Source organism: Hippocampus bargibanti, linkage group LG10 (genome assembly GCF_051943395.1).
Source record: "Hippocampus bargibanti isolate YZ-2025 linkage group LG10, ASM5194339v1, whole genome shotgun sequence".
Taxonomy (NCBI): domain Eukaryota; kingdom Metazoa; phylum Chordata; class Actinopteri; order Syngnathiformes; family Syngnathidae; genus Hippocampus; species Hippocampus bargibanti.
In genome coordinates this window covers 23548205-23566533 of record NC_142743.1, presented here as the reverse complement: position 1 = coordinate 23566533, position 18329 = coordinate 23548205, and the positions used below count along the sequence as shown (strand labels likewise).

The 18329-nt window shown below is 39.4% G+C and overlaps 2 protein-coding genes across 8 annotated transcripts in view; one reads left to right on the top strand and one right to left on the bottom strand.

The window, feature by feature from the left end:
- Nucleotides 1-18329, bottom strand: part of tnpo2b (transportin 2b) — a 44379-nt gene that overhangs the window by 451 nt on the left and 25599 nt on the right. For 2 of the 7 annotated variants that reach the window (XM_089006510.1, XM_089006504.1), the window contains exons 21-24: nucleotides 18251-18325; nucleotides 17200-17329; nucleotides 6770-6826; nucleotides 1832-1928 (exon numbers count right to left, since the gene is read on the bottom strand). In XM_089006510.1, the coding sequence (XP_088862636.1) occupies nucleotides 17222-17329; nucleotides 18251-18325 (183 nt within the window). In that variant the 3' untranslated portion in view covers nucleotides 1832-1928; nucleotides 6770-6826; nucleotides 17200-17221. Of the gene's footprint in view, nucleotides 1-1831; nucleotides 1929-6769; nucleotides 6827-11662; nucleotides 12032-15571; nucleotides 15640-17199; nucleotides 17330-18250; nucleotides 18326-18329 lie in introns of those variants that run through there. The other 5 variants (XM_089006505.1, XM_089006507.1, XM_089006509.1 and 2 more) reach the window with 5 other exon arrangements.
- On the top strand, nucleotides 759-11180 carry nherf2 (NHERF family PDZ scaffold protein 2). The gene is made up of 6 exons (XM_089006518.1): nucleotides 759-1717; nucleotides 2920-3225; nucleotides 6782-6961; nucleotides 8149-8295; nucleotides 9668-9874; nucleotides 11013-11180. Exons 1-6 carry the CDS (start codon nucleotides 1511-1513, stop codon nucleotides 11178-11180), a joined length of 1215 nt encoding a protein of 404 aa, XP_088862644.1. The 5' UTR covers nucleotides 759-1510.

Genomic DNA, 18329 nt, shown 5'->3' with positions numbered 1-18329 from the left:
TAATAGATAGCTAGCTAGATAGCCAGCCCAGTAGCTAATAGCCAGATAGCTAATATATAGCCAGCCAGACTGCTAATAGATAGCAAATAGGTAGGTAGCTAGAAAGTCAGTCAAATTGATAGCTAATAGCCAGCTAGATAGCTAATATATAGCCGGCCAGACAGCCAATAGATACTAGCTAGGTAGCTAGATATCCAGCCAGCTAGATAGCTAATAGCCAGCTAGATAGCTAATACCATATTAAAGCGCATTTAAATAGCTTTCAAATGATATGTAGATTATTGTTCCATGACAAATAATAAGGAAATAATGGAATTTTTAATTTTCCAAATATGAGGGGATTTTCAGCCTGCAATTACACAGTTAAAACAATGAACATCTGTGACCGAGTTCTTGATTACAGTTTAAACTATCACAACTGTTTAATTTTGGCAGATTTTAACGAGTAAGGTACCATTGGAAAGCTTTTGAAATCCTAAACAAGAAAACGCAAGAAAAGATTCAAAATACAAATTAGCAAATATCAACGATCGAATGCACATATTTTCGTCAGAAATCCAAAATCGCTGTCACTGAATACTAGGAAAGAAAATTGCGAGCTCTAGATATATATATGCTAATGCTTCTTTTTGCTTGAAACGTGGGAGTTATGGAGAAAAATATATCTTCTACCACCTCTATGAGTTATAAAAATACAACTTACTCACCTTTATCAACTGTAGTGTTAGCAAAAAGAGCGTAAACTTCAATGCATTTTCTCCCCGTTTCTCGTTGTCGTATTCGGAAATTTCACGAGCCAGCATGGAGGGAAACGTGTAATCGTAAACTAGCTATTAGCAAACTGGCCCGCTTTTTTTGTATTTGAGTTACTTCCGGGTTGAGTGAACGCTGGCGCGTGTGGATGCCGCTGCTCACCCACAGAAAAACTTTTCCCGTGACTGTAAAGTGACCTTGAGAGTTTTGAAAGGCGCTTAGAAATCAAATGTACTGTATTATTATTTAACTCGGGTGCGCGTGCACAAGTTCAGTTGTTGACCCCGCCTCCTCGTCTTCATTCTCCCGTAGGGCTCAGACTGTAAGTAACTAAACGCCCTTCTGACAAGAACAATTTAGAAATTCGCGACAGACGCAGCTTTCTAATCGCTGATCTCTGATAATACCTTCCCATGGCAGGAGTTTAGCGCTTGCCCTTGATTATTTTTTTTTAACGCTTTTGATCATTCGCACTTCCGTGCACTCCATGCGTGCGCCCTGGATTTTTTTTTTTTTTTGTTTCTTCGTTTTTTGCAGGATGGGTTAAGCATTCATTAGTTTTAGCCCAACTTTTATCTGCACTTTGGACGATTGCGGCTCATTAATGGACCCACACAATACGTAATGATAATGGATTTTTTTGAACGCGGGATCGAGCGCTCATGCACTCGTAATGGATTAACTGTGACTCCTCTACAGATCACCTGTTTAATCTCCGAAGACTGCCGAATTTGTTAGTCACTTTTAAATCGGTGGAATGGAGAGCATACTGAGGCCCAGGGTTTGCTACCTGATCAAAACCGAACGCGGTTATGGCTTTCACTTGCACGGCGAGAAGAATAAAGGTGGACAGTTTATCCGAAAAGTGGAACCTGGTTCGTCGGCTGACCAAGCCGGACTCAAACCGGGGGACCGAGTGGTGGAGGTGAATGGTGAGAATGTTGAGAACGACAGCCATCATCAGGTGAGTTCCACCTGCAGTAGATTTCGGCGTGAAGGTTGTATTCCAACTCACAGTTGGAGTGAGTTGGCTTTTTCGCGAAATTAGCTATGTGATATGAAAACAATATATCTGTACCTGTTGGACTACTTTTGTTTCCCTGAAGTGGAGGAGGAGGAGGTGGAAGTGAAGCAGGCACTTAAAGGACAACCGACACCATTTTTTTGTTTCCTAACTGAAAACAGAAAAACGTTTTATAGCGTCGAAAATACCCAAAACACACAGGCTGATTTTTTTAGTCAAATGCAAAACACCAATAAAAAATGACTTCAGGTGTCCTAAAACTGCCATAAATGAACTCGAAACTGGGCAGATCCAGAAAGTCCCGCCCCCTTGTTCGTGACGTCACGCCAGGATACTCCTTCACAAACCGCCATGCTCCAGAATAAAAAAAATGGCTTCACAGAGTTCATATTTGGAGAAGATGCTTTCTTGTGACTCATCCAGTTATGAATATGATTCAAATTGTTCTGAAGAGCAAAGCATAAATGTTTGCAATCGATGAAAGAAGTCCTTCCGTATCAATTCGAGCCGTCTCGACTCCAATGTAGCGCCCAGAAAATGCACAAGATGTGTATTTGTGTATATATAATACTATACACAAGATGTGTGTGGATATATATATATATATATATATATATATATATATATATATATATATATATATATATATATATATATATATATATATACATTCTATTTTATTTTTTTAAATTTTATTTTACATTTTATATTTTACGTTTTAAGACTCGTGCCGAATAATTATGAATATTGTATTTTATTTATTATCGTACCTATGCTTGTCTGTGACTGTAAAGTGTCCTTGAGAGCTTTGAAAGTGACTGAAAATGTAATGTATTATTACTATTATTATTATGATTATGATTACTACCTGGCTGGCTATCCAGCTGGCTAGCTATCTAGCTGGCTATCTATTAGTTATACGGCTACCTAGCTAGCTGTCTATCTATTAGCTATGTACTGGCAATCTAGCTAGTTACCTAGCTGACTATCTATTAGCTATCTGACTGGCTCGCTAGCTATCTAGCTGGCTATCTATTAGTTATGCGGCTACCTAGCTAGGTGTCTATCTATTAGCTATCTATTGGCTAGCTAGTTATAAATCTATATCTATAAAAAGAGCAACGCACATCAACTGTTCGCAGGTGGTGGAGCGAATCCACGAGGTTCCTCATCGCACCAGACTACTCGTGGTGGACAAAAACACAGATGACTATCTTCACAGCTGCGGTGTGTCATGCACAGAAGATTTGGCCATCGAAATGGGAACCCTTTCCCCTCGTCTTTCACCGAGAGACACACCGTCAAGTTCGCCTTTGCCTCGGGTGAATTCACCTGATCCCCCTCAACTTGACCGCATACTTCTTGCTGCAAGCTCGCCCACTTTTTCAATCTCACAAGGCAAAGTTCAGAGGTCATCAGTGACATCAAGTGCGGAGACTAATATAGAGGTAAGCATTTTTTGGGGATAAAAAGTCTCAATGGCAATAGAACAGTAAAAGTGTCCAATTGTATCTTTAGGGAGGAGGCAGGGTTGTTAATTGGTTAAAGGACTAACCAACACCCCCGGACAAGTTGCATCCATAATTTGTAAAATGACTTCAAATGATAGATAGCCACAAAGCTAGCATTTTACAAAGATTCCACCGCATATAGCTATATTTTACGTTTTAAGACTTGCGCTGAATATTCAGGAAGTCTTGTTTTCGAGGTGGTGACGATTTCCTAAGTGACGTCACGGCGGGAACACCCGTGACCGAGAAAGCGACACACAATGCATTGTGGGTACTTTTTTTGGTCTGAAAACTTTGTGTTGATGGCGAAATTAGAAGGAAAACTACATAAATAACGCGATGGTGAATCATTGTGTGTTGCACCAAGACTACTATTTGATACTAGTTGACACAAATTCCCAGCGGACAAATCAGCCCATTTCCAACGGAGCTTGTGCGCCATCTTGTGCATTTTCTGGGACGCCACATTGGAGTCCAAACGCCTCAAAATGACACGGAAGGACTTCTTTAATCGATTGCAAACATTTATGCTTTCCTCTTCAGAAACATTTGAATCATATTCATAACTGGATGAGGAAAAAGAAAGCATCTTCTCCAAATCTGAACTCTAATAATTATGATTATGATGATGATTATTATTATTAGAAAAACTTATCCTGTGACTGTAAAGTGACCTGGAGAGGTTTGAAAGGCGCTTATAAATTAAATTTATTATTATTATTATTATTATTATTATTATTATTATTATTATTAATACTATTGTTGTTATTATTATTATAAAGGCAAATCCAAAATTATTATTATGATATTATGATTATTATTATGGCAAATCCAATTATTATTATTATGATAAAACCTCATCCTATGACTGCAAAGTGACCTTGAGAGCTTTGAAAGGCGCTTATAAATTAAATTTATTATTATATTATTAGATATCTAGCTAGCTAGCTATTACCTATTAGCTATGTAGCTATCTGAATGGATAGCTATCTAGCTAGCTATCTGTTTTGGTTATCTTTTTTTATTATTATAAAGGCAAATCCAAATTATTATTATTATTAATAATAATATTATGATTATTATTACTACAACACATTTAATTTCTATTATTATTATTATCATAATAGAATTGACTGCATGCTGAATGCCTTGCCACAACATTTGAACGTTACCATAGGTGGCACACGCAGATCTTGTGATGTCTTGATTTTAGCTGACTTCAGAACTCAAAGTTTCGACTCCAAACAAAGTGGAGCTCGATCGCCAGTCGCATGGCTCAAATCAAACTGTCGCTGTGTTTTGCAGAAGACAGGGTAAATAATGGCGGCCCTTTTGCCGGTGGCTACAATTCTCTTTCATAATCTTGGTTAAAATGACTCAAGTACAGCGATAACTCAGTTTACGAACCTCTTGGCTTACGAACTTTTCGGTTTACAATCGTTACATTATGAACATTTTACCTTGGCATACAAACTATTTTTCAGGATACACACGGTGCTGCCACAATGAGTGATTTATCGTTGGCGAACGAGCCCGTTCTCGTAACAAGAAAATGGCAGCCGACTTGTTTTTATCCTCTATTCCCCGCCCCCAGTCTTCAGTTAAGGCCACGTGATTGGTCAAGAACGCAGCAGTGAGGGGAGGTGGTTTAAACATTAAAGAGACAGGCAGACGACAGTGGGAAAATAGATAGAAAACAGTGAAATTTCGACTCGTTTCAACTTTGATAAGCAGACTGTAGACTGCAAGGTTAAAATATCCCATCAATCAGGCGCCACAAATAACCCGCACAAGCCATCTGTACACTTGGCGCGTGTGACTCGCTGCTCAGCCACAAAAAAACTTATCGTGTGAGTGTAAAGTGACCTTGAGAGTTTTGAAAGCCGCGTAGAAATGAAATGTATTATTGATGCAAAAAGCTATCAACCCAGCTAAACAGAACACAATTGATGAGGAACAAGGTAAAATTATCGCAGAGAAAGCACCTACAAGGGATCATTCCTCAAGATGGTGAAAGAAGAAGGCTATGTTCCTCATTAAGTGTTTAATGCTGATGAAATCGGCCATTCCATTCCATCAAGCCATCAACGGCCATCACAAAGGTAAATAAAACCACTTCATCTTACAGTATATTTTATTTCTTTAATTATAATACCATATTATATTATTATACATAAAATAAGGTATATTTGAAGTCGTTTTTAGAAAATTAGAAAGTAGAAAATTATGTTTTATGGGGACCTGGGAACGGATTATTCTCATTTTAATGATTTCCTATGGGAAATTAATTTTTGGGCTACACACTTTTCGCCTTACACACTCTGTCTGGGAACCAATTAAGTTCGTAAGCCAAGGCATCACTGTATGATTTGGATAAGACGATGTTTTGGCCAGGCCATCGTGTGACCTATCCAGCCAAGTGTGTGGCGACAGCGGCCTTTATTTGGGTGTGCGCTAACCTCACGCAACAATGACATTTTGTCTGTGTTGATGCGTTTGCTAAATGTCAAGCAAGACCATCAAAAATGAGCATGTGCTGAAAATACTCCATGGTAACAGATGATCCATTTTTTTTATTCACTGTACCATCAGCAAATACTACACACAATTTATTAATTTATTTTTAAACTTTTGTATGCACAAATCATTTTATTTCTTATTTTTGGGACACAGTACCTCATTTAATAAAATGAAAACAGTTTTGACTTTTATATTTTTTGAAATTCTGTCCAGTGGGACCTTTGCTTACGCACTTAATTGGTTCCCAGGCAGAGTGTGTAAGGTGAAAAGTGTGTATCCCAAAAATGAATTTCGCATAGGAAACCATTAAAATGAGAATAATCCGTTCCCAGAAGTTTTTCAACCTTTTCTATTGCCCGAGACCGTTGCTTTGACAGCACGGAAACACCATTAGCAACACACGCACCTTTAATAGCTTCTTTGTTGCGAAGGATGGTAGCAATGGTGGATTTAGCATATTGCTATTGGGCCGTGAAGTCAGACAAACGCACACCTCGTTCGTGTTTGTCAATTATCGCCTTCTTCTCCTCGACTGTAATTTTGTTTTGTGTCTTCTTCGGCTGAACACGAGCCCATGGTGGGGTCTTTTTCGGTCCCATAACAGCAAAAATATCCGTGATAAATCCTTGAAAATGAACCACGTGTGTACTGGGGCGCTGTTCGGTCGTGTGCTTGGGTGTTCTTCCGCCGAAGATTACTCCGCCAGCCGTGGCGGGGCGGCGCTCCGTGTGTATCCCGAAAAGTAGTGCGTATGCCAAGGTTCAATTTTCATAAATTTAACGTTCGTAAACCGAAAAATTCGTAAGGCAAAGTGTTCGTAAACCGAGGCCCCACTGTTATTGGTCGACTCTAAGTAACCCTAATGAGGACAAACACTGTAGGAAATGCATGGATTGCATGGAAACCGTGATTGAAATAAGCTTTTTTTTTGGTCATATTTTCCCCGTTTTGTTTTACCCACCTACAAATGAAGGCCTCTTCAGAGCCTTCGACTGAGCTCCTTCCCCGCCTGTGTCATCTGATCAAGGGAGAAATGGGTTACGGCTTCAATCTGCACAGCAATAAGGCAAAGGGTGGACAATTTGTTCGCTCGGTGGACCCACATTCACCTGCAGAGAGAGCTGATGTCCGCCCAGGAGATCGACTCGTGGAGGTACACACACACACACACACACACACACACACACACACACACACACACACACACACACACACACACACACACACACACACACACACACACACACACACAGATTCCTGTTTCATGGCTAAAGAAAAACTTATCCTGTGACTGTAAAGTGACCTTGAGAGTTTTGAAAGGCGTTTAGAAATTAAATGTATTATTATTATTATTAATTTTTTATTCTTCTTCTTCTATTATTATTATTATTATTAGTAGTAGTAGTAGTAGTAGTAGTAGTAGTATTAGCTAGGTAGCTAACTAACTGGCTAACCTGCTATATATTAACTAGCTATTAGCTAGCTAGCTTTCTATCTATATGAGTTACTTTCGGGTTGAGTGAACGCTGGCGCGTGTGGCTGCCGCTGCTCACCTAAAGAAAAACTTATCCTGTGACTGTAAAGTGACCTTGAGAGTTTTGAAAGGCGTTTAGAAATTAAATGTATTATTATTAATTTTTTATTCTTCTTCTTCTATTATTATTATTATTAGTAGTAGTAGTATTAGCTAGGTAGCTAACTAACTGGCTAACTTTTTATATATTTACTAGTTATTAGCTAGCTAGCTTTCTTTCTATGAGTTACTTTCGGGTTGAGTGAACGCTGGCGCGTGTGGCTGCCGCTGCTCACCTAAAGAAAAACTTATCCTGTGACTGTAAAGTGACCTTGAGAGTTTTGAAAGGCGTTTAGAAATTAAATGTATTATTATTATTATTATTATTAATTTTTTATTATTCTTCTTCTATTATTATTATTATTATTAGTAGTAGTAGTAGTAGTAGTAGCTAGGTAGCTATCTAACTGGCTAACCTGCTATATATTAACTAGCTATTAGCTAGCTAGCTTTCTAGCTATATGAGTTACTTTCGGGTTAAGTGAATGCTGGTGCGTGTGGCTGCCGCTGCTCACCCACAGAAAAGCTTATCTTGCGACTGTAAAGTGACCTTGAGAGTTTTGAAAGGCGCTTCGAAATGAAATGTATTATTATTATTATTAAGTGTAAATCTGTTTATGTTCAGTAAGAAGACCCGCCCCCCTCACGCCGGCCATGTTATGTCATGGCTACTTCCTTTTAATCTCTGCTCTTTCCAATTAGAATCACTCAATCAATCCTACTTCCTGCTATCCTCACGATTTCTTTTCCCACGTGTCGTTTCTCAGGTAAACGGAATGAATATCGATCGTCTGAAACACTCCGATGTGGTGGCGTTCATTAAAGCGGGAGAACAAGAAGTGCGCCTCCTGGTGGTCGACCAGGAAACGGATGAGCTTTTCCATCGATTAGGGATCACACCCACAGTATGCCATGTATGGATATATATATATATATTTTCAATTTTGGCTGACAAAAGTACATCAGGTAGAAGCATAAATGCTTGTGTGGGGAAAAAAAAGATTGACTGATTAGGTGAAGAAACAAGCATCCTTTGAAAAAGTCAGCAATTCAACGTGACAATATTTTCATTTGTATACTGTCGGGATGTGACATTTTATTTTTAATAATAATTCATCACGCATTTTCTAATACCATATTAAAGTATGGTATACATGCTGGCGCGTGTATGGTGTACATGCGTTCAATCAACCCGGAAGTAACTCAAATAGATAGAAAGCTCGCTAATATATCACTAATAGCTAGCCAGATAGATAGCTAATAGCCATCCAGACAGCTAATATATAGCCAGCCAGACAGCTAATATATAGCTAATAGATAGCTAGCTAGGTAGCTAGCCAGCCAGATAGATAGCTAATAGATAACCAGCTAGGTAGCTAGATAGCCAGCCCGATAGCTAGCTATCTAGCTAGCTAGCTAGGTAGCTAGATAGTCAGCCAGATAGATAGCTAATAGATAGCTAGCTAAGTAGCCCGATAGCCAGCCAGATAGATAGCTAATAGCCAGCTAGATAGCTAATATATATCCAGCCAGACAGCAAATAGATAGTTAGCTGGATAGCCAGGTTGATAGAGAGCTAATAGACAGCTAGATAGCTAATATATAGCCAGACACAGTCAATAGATATCATATAGCGAGCTAGGTAGCTAGATATCCAGCCAGATAGATAGCTAATAGCCAGCTATATAGCTAATATATATCCAGCCAGACAGCAAATAGATAGATAGCTAGTTAGCTGGATAGCCAGGTTGATAAAGAGCTAATAGACAGCTAGATAGCTAATATATAGCCAGCCAGACAGCTTATAGATAGCAAATAGATAGCTAGTTAGCTAGATAGCCAGGTTGATAGATAGCTAATAGCCAGCTAGATAGCTAATATATAGCCAGACAGTCAATAGATATCAAATAAATAGCTAGCTAGGTAGCTAGATATCCAGCCAGATAGATAGCTAATAGCCAGCTAGATAGCTAATATATAGCCTGCCAGACAGCCAATAGATAGCAAATAGCTAGCTAGCTAGATAGCCAGTGAAATAGATAGCTAATAGCCAGCTAGATAGCTAATATATAGCCAGCCAGACAGCTTATAGATAGCAAATAGATAGATAGCTAGTTAGCTAGCTAGCCCCCCCCCCCCCCCGCCCGTCTCAGCACGATGGGGTACAGGGCTTTCAGCTGCTCTGCCCCCAAACTCGAGAACTCAATTCCTCCCAACATTCACAACATGAATTCTCTTCCCACCTTCAAGTGCCATCTCAAAACCTTATTATCATCTGATTTGTAGGTGTACAAGGATGAATCAGCCACGGAAGCCGTCTCGTCTGCTCCTTCTCCCATCTCCACCGAAGCGCCAATCATACACGTCACATTGACAGAAGATCCCATCACAAACATGTCCGCCAAACAGAGGAACAATGGGAGCTGTGCGTCCCAATCCTCAACCAGTTCCACCACTCAATCAGAGCTCAGTAGCTCTGATATGAGTTTCCAGGTAAGAAAAAATGTCGCCATTTTTAAAGGACAACCGACACCAGTTTTTTGTTTCCTAACTGACATCACAAAAACGTTTTATAGCATCTAAAATAGCCAAAACACGCAGGCTGATATTTTTAGTCAAATGCAAAACGGCAATAAAAATGACTTAAAAGTGCCCCAAAACTGCCACAAAATCAGCTCGGAACTGGGCGAGATTCAGAAAGTCCCGCCCCCTTGTTCGTGACATCACGCCAAGATACTACTTCACAAACTGCCTTGCTCCAGAATCAAAACAATGGCTTCAAATTCGGAGAAGATGCTTTCTTGTTACTCATCCAGTTATGAATATGATTCAAGTAGTTCTGAAGAGGAAAGCATACATGTTTGCAATCGATTAAAGATCAATTCCAGCCGTCTGGACTCTTATCCCGTCACTGTAAAGTGACCATGAGAGTTTTAAAAGGTGCTTCTAAATGAAATGTATTATTATTATTACTGTATCTATTAGCTAGCTATCTGGTTTTCTATCTATTTGAGTTACTTCCAGGTTGAGTGAACGCTGGCGCGTGTGGCTGCCGCTGCTCACCCACAGAAAATCTTATCCTGTGACTGTAAAATGACCTTGACAGTTTTGAAAGGCGCTTAAAAAAGAAATGTATTACTATTAGTGTTGTTATTATTCAGCGTGAGTCTTAAAAGGTAAAATAGAGCTATCTGCTGTGGAATCTTTGTACAGGTAACATCCGACTTACGTCCGGCTCGACTTACGACCGCCCGTACTTACAACCACGACCTCCAGACCCTATTTTTAACATTTTAAGAGGGGGGGGGGGGGTTGCGAGTCATTGAGTCTCCGAGTCTCTATTCAACATTTTGAATGGATTTCAACTTACGACCATTTTGACTTACGACCGTTCGGTCGGAAGGTAACTCGGTCGTAAGTCGGATGTTACCTGTAAAATACGTTTAGTAGAAGTCATTTGAAGTCATTTCACAAAGTAAGGTGTCGGTTGTTGGGGGGTTGATGTACATAAAACCTGTGTGCGTGTGTGTGTGTGTGTGTGTGTGTGTGTGTGTGTGTGTGTGTGTGTGTGTGTGTGTGTGTGTGTGTGTGTGTGTGTGTGTGTGTGTGTGTGTGTGTGTGTGTGTGTGAGGTCCCCGATGAGGATGACAGAAGGGTTTGGGATCCTTTCACGGACAGCGGTCTGCGTTTGAGTCCGACAGCTGCCGAGGCGAAACAAAAGGTTCTTGGTAGACGCAACAAAAAGAGGGCACCTCCGATGGACTGGACCAAGAAACATGAGATCTTCAGCAACTTCTAACTTGGGTTTTGTGACTAAGATAACTAGCTAGCTGGCTATGTATTGAGCTATCTAGCTAGCTAGCTGCCTAGCATATTTCAATCACATTCATAACTGGATGAGTAAGAACAAAGCATCTTCTCCGAATCTGAACTCTGGGAAGCCATTGTTTTGATTCTGGAGCAAGGCAGTTTGTGAAGGAGTATCCTGGCGTGACGTCACTAACTGGGGGCGGGACTTTCTGAATCTCACCAGTTTCCGAGCTCATTTTATGGCAGTTTTGGGACACTTGAAGTCATTTTTATTGGTGATTTGCATTTGACGAAAAATATCAACCTGCGTGTTTTGGGTATTTTAGATGCTATAAAACGTTTTTCTGATGTCAGTTAGGAAACAAAAAAATGGCGTCGGTTGTCCTTTAAATCATGCTTAGAAGGCAAACAACTTCTCATGCAGGATCTCTCTCAACCGCCACGCATACATTGACACTCAGACAAGCGATATGGCAAGGTTAGTCATTGTAAAAGTGCGGATTAGTCGCAGTTTCACAAAGTTGATTTTATTTGCCTTTTAGTATTGGAATCGCTTGTTTTTTTTTTGTTTGTTTCGCAAGTCAAAGACACGTAAATTCACAGTGCAGAATGACAGAACACTGACATTAGGATAAACAGTAAAAAAAAGGAAACAAGCCTGTACAAAAAAAGGTACAAAATATAAGTGCAAAAACAACTCATCAGGAACTGAAAAGGGAGCATTTGTGTTAAGATGTAATTTCTTAATAACAAGACATCAGTAGCAGCAAAATAAAAATTGGACCGGATGTAAAACATCATAGATACTTGCTTAAACTATCAATATGGCAGCAAATGGATCTTTATACAAACATAGAACTGAACAAAATACACACACACACACACACACACACACACACACACACACACACACACACACACACACACACACACACACACACACACACACACACACACACACACACACAGTCACAGTTAACAGGTGCCAAGGACATTGCAGTGGAAGTCAAGTTTAAGCTCAGTACCATGACAAAAAACAAAAACAAAGCACAATTTAATTGGCAGACATAAAATGGCGACGGGTTTACTATGGAAGAGCATGATTGTTTTTTTTAGAGATGGCGTATTATTCTGAGAAAAAAAGTCACAAATTTGCTAGATTTAAACTCAAATTTGCTAGATTCAAACTCGCAAATTCGCTAGATTCAACCTGGCAAATTTGCTAGATTCAAACTCGCAAATTTGCTAGAATCAACTTTGCAAATTTGCTAGATTCAAACGTGCAAATTTGCTAGATTCAAACTCGCAAATTTGCTAAATTCAACTTCGCAAATTTGCTAGATTCAAACGTGCAAATTTGCTAGATTCAAACGTGCAAATTTGCTAGATTCAAACTCGCAAATTTGCGAGATTGAAAATCACAAATTTGCCAGATTCAAACATGCAAATTTGCTAGATTTAAAGTCGCAAATTTGCGAGTTTGAAACTAGCAAATTTGCTAGATTTAAAGTCACAAATTTGCTAGATTCAAACTCTCAAATTTGCTAGATTCAAACACGCAAATTTGCTAGATTCAAACTCGCAAATTTGCTTGATTTAAAGTCACAAATTTGCTAGATTTAAAGTCACAAATTTGCTAGATTCAAACTCACAAATTTGCTAGATTCAAACTCGCAAATTTGCTAGATTCAAACTCGCAAATTTGCTTGATTTAAAGTCACAAATTTGCTAGATTGAAAATCACAAATTTGCTAGATTCAAACTCGCAATTTTGCGAGATTGAAACTCGCAATTTTGTTAGATTGTGTCTTTAAATCGAGAAAATTTGTAAGTTTGAATCTAGCAAATTTGAGACTTTAAATCTAGCGAATTTGCAAGTTTGAATCTAGAAAATTTGTGACATTCAATCTAGCAAATTTGCGAGTTTGAAACTAGCCAATTTGATTTTAAATCGCGCAAATTTGCGAGTTTAAATCTGGCAAATTTGTAATTTTAAATCTTGCAAATTTGCGAGTTTGAAACTAGCCAATTTGTGACTTTAAATCTGGCAAATTTGCGAGTTTAAATCTAGCAAATTTGCGAGTTTAAATCTGGCAAATTTGTCATTTTAAATTGCGCAAATTTGCGAGTTTGAAACTAGCCAATTTGTGACTTTAAATCTGGCAAATTTGCTAGTTTAAATCTAGCAAATTTGTGATTTTTAAATCTAGCAAATTTGAGAGTTTGAATCGAGCAAATTTGTGACTTTAAATCTATCAAATTCGCTAGTTTTAAACTGGCAAATTTGCAACCTTTCTTCTCAGAACAATACCCCATCTCCAAAAAATTCTATATATTTCAACCTGGCCCTAAATGCTCTTCCGTAGTTTGACAAACTCCGCATGCACGCACATATATTTCTATACACACACAATTAACCCTTACAAACACAACCAAGGGTGTGTGATTCTTTTGCGATGATTTCCTCCCCTTTGGAGCCAAAAAAAAAACCCCAAAACAGATGTGGTGTTAGCCCTAACCCTCTCTTCACGGAGGAGTGTCGTCTGTGAAGCCACAAAAGAGACTCTCTTTTGATCAGATAGAAAATGTGACCCAAAATACAAATTAATAAATAAAGGAAAGTTGTGTGATTCAACACTGGGGTCAAAAAAATGATTGATGGCGTCTGGTGAGGTTATTGGACAATCATGGAGAATTCGGACAATTGTTGAATCCTGAATGAAGACACCGTGTGTCACTCACTAACTGCATGCAAATTGTGAAAAGCTAACTCTGTATCTTACGCAGTGGAATGCAAGCTAATAATATTAATAATAATAATAATAATAATGAAAATTTCATTTCTAAGCGCCTTTCAAGACTCTCAAGGTCACTCTACAGTCACGGCATCATAAGCCAGCGCCCACTCAACCCAGAAGTAACTCAAATAGATAAAAAGCTAGCTAATATCGCGCTAATAACTAGCCAGCTAGATAGCAGCAAAATAGATAGCTAATAGCCAGATAGACAGCTAATATATAGCCTGCCAGACAGCAAATATAGCTAGCTAGATAGCCAGTCAGATAGATGGCTAATAGCCAGATATATAGCTAATATATAACCAGCCAGACAGCTAATAGATAGCTAGCTAGGAAGCTAAATACCCAGCAAGATAGCTAATAGCCAGCTACAATATAGCCAGACAGACAGCTAATAGATAGCAAATAGATAGCTAGCTAGGTAGCTGGATAGCCAACCAGATAGATGTCAAACTGTTCTAGATGGCTATATATTAGCTACTTAGCTGGCTATTAGCTATCTATCTGGCTGGCTATCTAGCTAACTATAAGAAATATTGTGCTAAGTCAATTGTCTTTGTCTTTTCTGTAATACCGTACAATAGCTATCGGGCTGGCTAGCTATTTATTGTAAGTTATTATAAATGTCCTTGAGAGCTTTGAAAGGCGCTTAAAATGTAATGTATTATTATTATTATTATTTATTATTGGCTTGCTAGCTAGCTTTCTATCTATTTGTCTTACTATTCCATTTGAGTTATTTCCTGGTTGAGTGAACACTGGCGCGTGTGGCTGCCGCTGCTCACCCACAGGAAAACTTCTGTGACTGTAAAGTGACCTTGGGAGTTTTCAAAGGCGCTTAAAAATGAATTGAATTATTATTATTAATATTATTACCTGTCTGGCTGGCTATATATTAGCTTTCTAGCTGGCTATTAGCTATCTATCTGGCTAGCTATCTATCTGACTAGCTATTAGCGAGATATTACCTAGCTTTCCATCTATTTGAGTTACTTCCGGATTGAGTGAACACTGGCGCGTGTGGCTGCCGCTACTCACCCACAGAAAAACGTCTCCTGTGACTGCAAAATGACCTTGAGAGTTTTGAAAGACGCTTAAAAATGAAATGTATGATGATGATTATTATTAAAAGTCCAAATCCAAATACTGCATCTGCAGCAGAATGTGCAAGTGATTTTGAATCTACAAATGTCCGTCCGTCCGTCCGTCTGTCAGCTGGTCTGTTGGCTAACTCTTGCGATTAAAAATCCTGATAACAAAAACAAAAGGGGGGAAAAAAAACCCGCCCGCACGGTAACCGACGCGCTTCGACGTGGCTCAGATTACCCCATCTTTCTAATGAAGTCATTCCCTCTCGTTCCCTACGACGGTCCTTTTCCGTCCCTGCCATGTTTTCCATCCGGCGCATCTTTCAGTCCCTACCTGTTAGTTTGTCTGTGTTGGGTCGCTGCCTATTTAATCTAGAGGTATGCCCCCCCCCCTCTTATCCCTCCCACCCATCGTCTATGGACAAACACATAAGGGCATGGGGGACGGCCGTCCTTCAGGGGGAGCGTCCCACTACCTCCCCCTCCCCCCCCCACCCAGATCAGGGCAGTGCAATACACAGATGGATGAGTTTTCCCATTCACCCTCCTCCTGCTGGCTCACCTGCACAGACAAAACAGAGGAGACAGAGTTCATGGCGACCGGGGGGGGGGGGGAGAAGCTATTTAAAGGACAACCGACACCATTTTGTTTTGTTTCCTAACTGACATCAGAAAAACGTTTTAGAGCATCTAAAATAGCCAAAACACGCAGGCAGGCTGATATTTTTAGTCAAATGCAAAACAACAATAAAAATGAGTTAAAGTGTCCCAAAACTGCCACAAAATGACCACGGAGATGCCGAGTTTCAGAAGGTCCCGCCCCCTTGTTCGTGACGTCACGCCAGGATAATCCTTCACAAACTGACTTGCTCCAGAATCAAAACAATGGCTTCAGATTGGGAGAAGATGCTTTCTTGTTACTCATCCAGTTATGAATATGATTCAATTAGTTCTGAAGAGGAAAGCATAAATGTTTGCAATCGATTAAAGAAGTCCTTCCGTATCAATTCTGGACTCCAATGTAGCGTCCCAAAAAATGCACAAGATGGCGCCCAAGCTCCGTCGGAAATGGGCTGATTTGTTTGCTGGGAATTTGTGTCAACTAGTATCAAATAGTAGTCTTGGTGCAACACACAATGATTCACCATGGCGTTATTTATCTGTTTTCCTTCTAATTTCGCCATCAACACGAAGTTTTCAGACCAAACAAAGTACCCAAAATGCATTGTGTGTCGCTTTCTCGGTCAGGGACATTCCTTCCGTGACGTCACGTCAGGAATCGTCACCAACTCAAAACAGAGTTTTTTTTGGTTCCCAGAAAGTTTGTGTAAGGCGAAAAGTGTGTATTCCAAACATTATTTTCCCTTAGGAAACCATTAAAATGAGAATAATCCGTTCCCAGGTCCCCATAAAACGTAATTTTCAACTAAATAATCCTTAAAACTACACACAATACACCTTATTTTAAGTATAATAAATGTGCTATGGTATTGTAATTAAGTAAAAAGAAATATACAGTACTGTATAATAAAGTCGTTTTATTTACCTTTGTGATGGTCGTTGATGGCTTGTTGGAATGGATAGCTATTTCCATAAAGTGTCTCAAGGACCTCTGGGTTGTACATTTTAGAAGTTTGATGAAAAGGTCTCTTCAGCCATCATCTGTACTACTTTGACGGCTGAAGAAACCTTTTCATCGATGGACCACTCCTGTACGACTGAGAGCTTACACAGACACATCTTACAAGTTGTGATATTGCAACAGAAGCAGACAGACACACTAGAAACATCATTAATAGCTGGTTCCCTTGCTTGTATGTTCTCTTCAAATTATCCAGATGGCTTGTGCGAGTTATTTGTGGAGACTGATTGATGGTATATTTTAACCTTGCAGTCTACACTTTGCCTTTGAACTATCAATAAAGTTGAAACAAGTCCAAATTTCACTGTTTTCTATCCATTTTCTCACCTTTTCACTTTTGTTTTTTTTTTCACTTTTGTTTTTTTGTTTCAAGCTCTGTCGTCTCCCTTTCGTGTGTGTGTGTGTGTGTGTGTTTTGGAACATTTAGCAGTTCTGCAGCAGACATATATTTTCTGTAAGCATCAACAAGTTACAAGTCACCTCTTGGATGGGTGTAAAGGCTTTATACACCATAGCAGGCCGCCAGTCGCTCCTTCAGCAGAGGGGGAAACTGCTCGGAGAATTGCTGCCAGTTCTCCTCCCCAACCTGCTCCTTAAAACCATGCAGGATCTGTTTTTGGGGGAATTGGAAACAAAGTGTGGAAATGAATGAGAAGGTTTCTTCAGCCGTCATCTGTACTTCTTTGAAGGTGTTGGACGTTTCGCTTCTTATCCAAGAGGCTTCGTCAGCAAACTAAAGTCTTGCTGGTAGTTTTGGCCCTATATATATATATATATATATATATATATATATATATATATATATATATATATATATATATATATACAGTAAAGTCTCATTATATCGATATTCAAGGGAGTCCGAAAAAATATCGATATAACCGGAACTATCGATATATCCGATATCGATATAACGAGACTTTACTGTATATATATATATATATATATATATATATATGTCCCTGCTCTCGGGTTGGGGGAGCAGAGGACTATTCCCTGAGGCTACACTGATGTCCTGCCGGACCCTCATAATCAATCAAATTTTTAGGTTTAAGGTTTAATTTGGATCATTCGTACAACAGACCTCTTAGGCAACATAGGCTTAGTTATGCTGATGAGGTGATACCAGAGCAAATAGGGTAATCAGGCCAGTAGTAGAAGTACAATAGGTCATGTTCCGTTTCTGGTGTTTTGTTGGAATTTAGGGAAATTCAACAGTTATAGTGTGAATATGCCATACATATCAGTATTTAAAATTTGTGTTTGGGAGTCTTTTACTGAGCATCTTCATCAACTTCATAGAGTTGCTTGTTCTGTAGCCACAAGGGGACATAAGTCTTCTTGTGCCGGTCCCAAGCCCGGATAAATACAGAGGGTTGTGTCAGGAAGGGCATCTGACGTAAAAGCTTGGCCAAAACAATCATGCGAAGCAAATCAAACCTCTGAAGATGGAGGACACTGATTCGCTGTGAAGGGAATGCCGAAAGGAAAAGAAGAAGTAGACCCCATTATCAAGCAGGACAATACTGACCTTATAGAACATATCTCTCAGATCATCTTTGGGGTTCACCCAGGAGGCGACTGCATCGCAGAAGAAGATAAAGTCCTGA

Coding starts and splice junctions, on each gene's coding strand:
- nherf2 (XM_089006518.1), top strand. CDS start 1,511: ATGGAGAGCATACTGAGGCCCAGGGTTTGCTACCTGATCAAAACCGAA. Junction 3,226..6,781: donor GTGCGGAGACTAATATAGAG/GTAAGCATTTTT, acceptor CTACAAATGAAG/GCCTCTTCAGAGCCTTCGAC. Junction 8,296..9,667: donor TCACACCCACAGTATGCCAT/GTATGGATATAT, acceptor TCTGATTTGTAG/GTGTACAAGGATGAATCAGC.